Raw genomic sequence first — 7,357 nt, 5'->3', positions numbered from 1 at the left:
CAGACGCTATATCTTTTGATAGCCGGGCACCATCAGCTTTCTTCACCACATTTGCTTATTCACCCGCTTTGTCTTCAGCACTGTGCTTTTTCATCTCTTGACTGCTGCTTCCAGGAGCATTGACTGTAGAGCCTGTCAAGTAAGACAAAATCCTTGACAACTTCAGTCTTTTTTTTTTTTCATTTATTATGTTGTTACTTACTGGTCCAGTTGGGAGGATTTGGTTCATCCTTACATTGAGTTGAAATCCATACTGAAGGCTGCAATCCTTGATCCTCATCAGCAAGTGCTTCAAGTCCTCCTCACTTTCAGCAGCAAGATTGTGTCATCTGCATGTCACAGGTCGTTAATAAGTCTCCCTCCAATCCTGATGCCTATATTCTTCTTCATAGAACCCAGCTTCTCTGGTGATTTGCTCAGCATACAGATTGAATACGGATGGTGAGAGAATACCAAAAACCCTATCACACACCTTTCCTGATTTGAAACCATGCAGTATTCCCTTGTGGGTTGATAGCATAATTTAATTTTCCATTGTTGTTGTCCATAGGTGATTTTATTTCTGTGGGCTATTCTAGATAATTTTGTAATGAATGTGATGTATTTATTTATTTTTAGTCATTTTATTGGGAGTTTGTATAACCCTTATCACAATCCATCCATTGTATCAAGCACATTTGTACATTTGTTGCCATCATTATTTTCAAAACATTTGCTTTCTACTTGAGCCCTTGGTATCAGCTCCTCATTTATTTTTTTAATGAACATGATTTTATATAGATCTTCTTTGGAGTCTGATATTTTTCTAGACTGGATTTATAGAAGTAGAGTTATTGGATCTGAAAGGCTCTTTGACAAAAAAATTGTGAAGTGCTTGCCTGAGACTGTGCACTAATTCCCAGCCATTTCATTGGCTGAAATGAAAGGACTCATTTTATTGTTTCTTTGCCAGCATTTAAAAATAAGCATTTCCCCTTTAATTTTTGCTTGCTCATTCAACTGAGTAATTTCTTTTCACAATACACCTCTCCAAACCTGTTTTAGATGTACTTTCAGGATAAATTACTTGTAATTGAGTTCTTAGTGAAGTGGGTGAACTGCTCAATTTCCTGTGTAAAGAAAAAAATAGATTGCAAAGTAGTAGGCGAAGAAGAGTTTGCATGTAACTGTGCCACAACGTGGGGGTGTCTGGTGACTTGTTGGAGTGATGGAATATTTTTCTTTATGCTCTTTGTTTTCTAAAATTTTCTATATGTAGGTTTTGGATCATGAATGCAGTTTACTGAAATGATAGAGCCTCAAAATTAAGCTGCAGTGCACATGACTCACTACCTCAATTTCCCAGTCACGCAAATTCTACAGTGACGGCCACCCTGTGGCCTACCATGCATCCTTTGTATGTGTTCCGGGAGCCTGGTGATAAACCATTCATAGATGACTGGCTTTGGGCTAACATCTCCTCCAAAGCAGAGCTGCTCTCTTGCTGTGATCTATTGAAAGTCAGCCCTGGACACATGGGCTTGTAAGACCAAATAAAAAATAAGCTATAAGACGAAACCTGTGAGAGCTGGCACTCAACAGGACTGCCTTGTTCCCAGGTTCGCAAGGTTGCCACTTTGACAAGGCGCAGCCCTACCACATTTCCAACATTCCACTTGGAGGAAAATTTGTGGGGTTTTTCCTTCTCTTGGTTACGTGTTGGGCTGCTTACTTCAAGGTTAAATTTCTAAGTCACCAGCTGCTCCTCGGGAGAAAGACGAGGCTTTTTGCTGTTAATAACAGTTACAGTCTCAAAAACTCACAGGAGCAATTCTACTCTTTCCTGTTGGAATTGACTCAATGGCAGTGAGTTGAGTCTTTTTCTCTTGGCAGCTTTATCTCTTACCCAGGTTATGGCCTTTATAGGTTTTACTGTATAACAGCTTTCCCTGTTTGAGAATTTGATGCAAGATTCCTTTTTTAGTGAAATGATTCTTTGAACTAATGGATTTCTCAAGTAGAGATTCCCCCACTGTCTGAAAAGCAGTGTTCTTAAGAACTCTTTTGTAAACCGAGATGGCATAAAGCAGACCCCAGGTAAGCCCCAGAGCCTGAAGGAACACTGACATCAAGAGTTTGAAGCCTGTTCAAAGCCCTGACAACTGAGTTCTGGAATGTCCTTCCCAGGAAGGAGTTTGGTACCACCCCCAGCTCTCTAAAGAGGTCTACGTGGCCTCTTCATGTCTCCTTATTAAACCAAAGCTTACTGTTCACCTTTTCCCCCCCATATAAACAAAAACTTCAGATTTCTTGTGGCTAGTGAATACAGGCACTGATGTGGGTCTTTCATAAAAGTGAAGTGGCTGCACCGAGCCTGCAAGTAGCAGGGGCTAGCTGCGTTAATAAGGGGCACTAACCCCCAACTGGCTTTACAACAACCCTGGGAAATATCTTTGATGGGAATACTTTTATAAATGCACATAGGTTGAATAAGAGTGAGTGTTTACTTGCTTACACAAATGTCAAATTTATTAGAATTTATATCTGCCTACACTAAAATTGTTTAGGAACCATGAAAGTCAAGAGTTCGGTTGGTGTTTTGTATGTTGGGATTAAGAAAAAGAGAGCCAGAACTGCTCCAAACAAGTTATCAAGCAACCAAGTAATAAAATGAGCCGTTTTCCTGATTGACAGCATTGTGCGCTTATTTAGGTATCGCATCCATAGCTTAGGCGAGAGCCTCATTCATTGTCCACTTAGTACAGAGAGTGGTACACAGACACTCATCACAATCCCTAGCCTTGCGGAGTCCTTTTTGGGTAAAGCAATTTTTTTCTCCTTTCTAAGTCTAGGGCATGAGATAATTAAGATGAAAAGTCTTAAAAGGTAAAGTCAAAATATCTGTTGAAAGCATCAAGTTCTTTTTCTTATGTTTCTGAACTCATAAAGTCAATTTTCTTATGACAGTTGAAGTAGATAGCATATTTTCACAATATAATCAATTTGACATCACAAAAAAACTATCAGAGCTCAAGGTACTGAAAAATAAAACCACCTAATCACTTATCTCTTCAAATGGATCTTAACCAGGTTCCCAAACATAGGAGGTTTCTTTTGCAGGTTCATAATAAAAGTAGAAATCTAAGCATATTGCCATTGGGTGGATTTGGACTCTTAGCACTCCCGTAAGGCAGAGTAGAACTGTCCGTGGGTTTTTTCAGGCTGTAAAACTGTACAGAAGCAGATTGCCTCTTCTTTCTCCTGAGGAACGGTTGGTAGAGTCATACCGCTGACTGTGTGTCTAGCAGCCGAGCACTTAACCGCTCTGCCATCAAAGCTCTGTAAATGAAAAAACAGAGGAAATTGTTTTCTGGCATGAGATCTTTTCCCCAGTAACTTAAACCTTTTATACCTAGCCCGGAAAGACCTGAGTTGCTCAAAAAGATCTGACTCTTCTGGTACTCATAGCTCACATTCCTGATCTGCGATCTTTCAGAGTTTCTCTTGACCGCAGTGAAATCATAAACATGAATAATGTTCAGTTAAATTTGTGAGTCGTTAATATGAAGGGGAAATCTCCCCTGGCATAGTATTTTATTCACATGGTTTCCAGCCAAGAAAAGCAGAAAACTAAGCACTATTGCCTAGAAGCGTTTTCAATAACCAATCGATTTTCCTTGACAGCAGCTGATATCACAACCTCAGCACACTCAACCACTAATAATAATATCTTGTTTTGCTGTAGATGTGTTCTTTGTGCCATTGTCCTGGAGCAACAATAGGCTGTGATGTGAAAACATGTCACAGGACATATCACTACCACTGTGCATTGCATGACAAAGCTCAGATCCGAGAGAAACCTTCACAAGGAATTTACATGTAATTATTTCACCTCTCCTTTTGTTTTTTTGTCGTACCCCGCCACCCCCCCCAGCCCTACTTTCTTTAGGCTTTTGTAAAAGTTTTCATTTTTCAAAGCATTTCACCATCATTTTAAAGGGTGTTTTCGCTAAGGAATTAGTGTTGATAGAAATGATAGCAAGTCTAATAATAAGACACTTGCAATCCATTTTGTGAATAGCATGAAGCATACATTCCCCTTACTTGAAAAAGAAATCTTAATTGATTTTTCTTAGTGATAATTATTCATTTCTTTATTTTTTGTAGGGTTTATTGCCGAAAACACAAGAAAACTGCGTATAACTCTGAAGGTAAACATCATTCCACTATTTTCAGTTTTAAAAAGAAATTTGAGTTTTAAAAAGTAGTCAGTTACATTGTATTGTTATTATGTCGAGATTAAAGATTGTATTAAGATGTATGTCGATATTAAATCCACTTAGAAGAATTGAGAAAAGTGATTGGATAAAACTAATGAACAAAGAAGACTTTAAGAAAACATGTATCCTCAAGTTCTGGTGAGAATTATATTGAAGATATATTGATCTTTAGGAATAAATAAGTATTTGTGATGAATTAGAATCTTTGCTATCTTCAGATATTTTAGGGGATGTGAATTTGGGAATACTAACACACTTTGTAATCACCAGACTTTCTGTTTTTATTCACATTGACCTATCTTATTTTTTAAAATATAGGCAGAGCCATAAGAAATAATTTTAAATTATGGCCGTAGCCTCTCTTCTGTTCTGGAATGGAACTCAGCTCTGTGAGTCAACTTTCAGCCAAACAATGGATTGGTCTATAAGGGGAACAAATAACATTATTGAACTAAGCACACTGTAGAATAACCAGCCATTTGAGATCAAAAGTGTATCATTTATCTTATCAAAGGGCAAAGTTCAGAAGGGTTAGATAAAAAGGAGAAATGGAAAGCAGGAAACACAGGGAAGAAGTTGGACAAGTGATGTTTCATTGAGGGGCTTGTAGCGAATGCGATGAAAGAAAATATGTTGATGTTTAAATGGTATGGGCAAATTCTCCCTTTTGCCCATTCTCTCCTGTCAAGTTCTGTCAAGCAGATGGCTTCGATACTTAACTATGTGAACAGTTTAGGTTTAATTTGAGATTGTTGAAGCCCTTTCTTTTCAGTTAGGGGTCATTAAGGGTTTTTGTGGTTGTTGGCTTCTGAGAATGCACCTTTTAGAATTAGGATGGATTGACCAATGCATGCCATTTTAAGAAGGTGTTCCTTTTATAACAGTCTATCTAATTATTGTGATAGCATATTACATTTTTTGGTCATTGAATAAAAATCTCCTAAATCTTGGTTATTGTAATCCAAAATAGTCTTATCTCCACTTCTAGATGTCAGAGTCACCTGAATACTCAAATACTGGTTGAAAAGACGATCTTTAGCAAAAACTAGTCTTTAAGGTAAACAGACTGGATTAAAAAATAATAGTTTTGAGACAGTAAGTGAAATTCAACTGATTAGTCTTTATGTTAATCCCTTCACCCCCTGCTTAATTCTAGAATGAATTAAAAGTCTATTGTGAGGAATAGGAATAGGCTTTCCTTTCCTTCAGATTATACCAGTATAATTCATCTCTGTGAATTGTAGTGTGAAGCCAATGATTGAGACTTGTTACCTGAAAAATACAAGGATGTGAATACACTGGGGCAGGGTATTTGAGATGTACGGTTGTCTCTTGTAATTTGAGAAGAATGACAGGACTGATTGATATAAATATATACTCCTTTTTAGTCCCTAGATTTCTGAAGCAGAAAACACCACCTAGTGGTAACAAAGAGTCACTGCATCAAACGTCAGGTAGAATACTTTGAACCACCTTTCTGCTCTGTGAGAGAAAGATGGAGCTTTCAGCTCTTATAGTTACAGCCCACTGGTACAGATAGGAACTGAAAATACAGGGAATCCAGGACCGATGAGCCCTATAGGACCAGTGGTGTGAGTGGCAAAACAGGGAGGGTAAAGGGAGAATGGGTAGGAAAGAGGGAACCGATTACATGGAACTGTGTGTGACCTCCTCCCTGGGGGACAGACAACCGAAAAGTGGATGAAGGGAGACGTTGGACAGGGCAAGATATGACAAAATACCCATTTATAAACTATCAAGGGCTCATGCGGGAGGGGAGAGCGGGGAGGGAGGGGGAAAATGAGGACCTAATGTCGGGGGTTTAAATGGAGAGAAAATGTTTTGAGAAACGATGTACAAATGCGCTTTACACAATTGATGTGTGTATGGATTGGGATAACAGTTGTATGAGCCCCTAATAAAATGTTTAAAAAAAAGAGTTACAGCCTCTGAAACTCACAGGGGCAGTTTTATCCTGCCCTATAGGGTCGCCATAAAGTAGCATCGATTCGAGAACAGTGAGTCTGATTTTTGGTTTTCTGCTCTGGGATACTTATTTTTGAGAGTTTCTATTCGTTCCTTTTTAAGATGACTTTTCTTTTAGTGTAGCTGGAAGGACTCCTATGAATAAAATTTGCAGGATGACTGGTTTGAAATATGTAGCACATTGAGACTCCCTTGTATTACCGGTGTATAGAGTGTCTTTATATGCTTACTAGAAAGATGAGGCTTTCTGCTCCTGTAAAGAATTCTAGTCTCAGAAACCCACTGGGGCAGTTCTACCTTGCCCTATAGCAGTGGTTCTCAACCTTCCCAATGCCGCGACCCTTTCATACAGTTCCTCATGTTGGGGTGACCCCCAGACCATAAAATTAGTTTCGTTGCTGCTTCATAATTGTCATTTTGCTACTGTGATGAATCGGGCGACCCCTGTGAAAGGGTCATTCCACTCCCAACACCGGGGTCACAACCCACAAGTTGAGAACCACTGCCCTATAGGGTCACTGATCTAGAATAGACTCGATGACAGTGAGTTTTTACAGCTTATTACAGAACTTGAAGCATAATTTTCAAATATGACAGCATTATCGAGTTTGTATGTGTTGAATTTGGGGGTCTCAGTGCATTCATCTCGCATGAACTTATTTAATATTGAGTTCTTTCTTAATCAGAAAGCTGCCTTCTAGTTATTTCATTGTGATGATGAGAAAGATAGCTGTTCTCCTTTATGATCATGATTTATGATGGGGGTGTGGAGGGTTGTATTTCAGAGACGACTGGAGGTTTGGACTGCACTGGTCTATAAGGCAAAGAGGAATTGATTGCTGCCTCTGCACTTTCTGGGTGATTTGGCATCCATGGCTCAGTACCTACTTTGCTAATATTTAGGATGATACTTAGAATTCACCCTGTCCTGTTCTGGTAAACTGTGTTTGAATAATATGAACTGGGGTTTGAAATACTCAATTTTTTTATCGTTTTTTTTTTTAGGGGCTCATACGACTCATCACAATGCATACATACATCAATTGTGTAAAGTACATTTATACATTCATTGCCCTCGTCATTCTCAAAACATTTGCTCTCCACTTAACCAC

General features: G+C 38.8%; 1 protein-coding gene across 2 annotated transcripts in view; it reads left to right on the top strand.

The window, feature by feature from the left end:
* The window catches only part of PHF6 (PHD finger protein 6), a 46,002-nt gene that overhangs the window by 18,139 nt on the left and 20,506 nt on the right, over positions 1-7,357 (top strand). For both annotated transcript variants that reach the window (XM_004715365.2, XM_004715364.2), the window contains exons 4-5: positions 3,725-3,858; positions 4,147-4,190. In XM_004715365.2, the coding sequence (XP_004715422.1) occupies positions 3,725-3,858; positions 4,147-4,190 (178 nt within the window). The remainder of the gene's footprint in view (positions 1-3,724; positions 3,859-4,146; positions 4,191-7,357) is intronic.

This window comes from Echinops telfairi, unplaced genomic scaffold (genome assembly GCF_000313985.2).
Source record: "Echinops telfairi isolate 266 unplaced genomic scaffold, ASM31398v2 ScPeMD7_20;HRSCAF=75, whole genome shotgun sequence".
Taxonomy (NCBI): domain Eukaryota; kingdom Metazoa; phylum Chordata; class Mammalia; order Afrosoricida; family Tenrecidae; genus Echinops; species Echinops telfairi.
The sequence above is the reverse complement of the archived record's forward strand: the minus strand, read 5'-3'. Positions and strand labels throughout refer to the sequence as shown.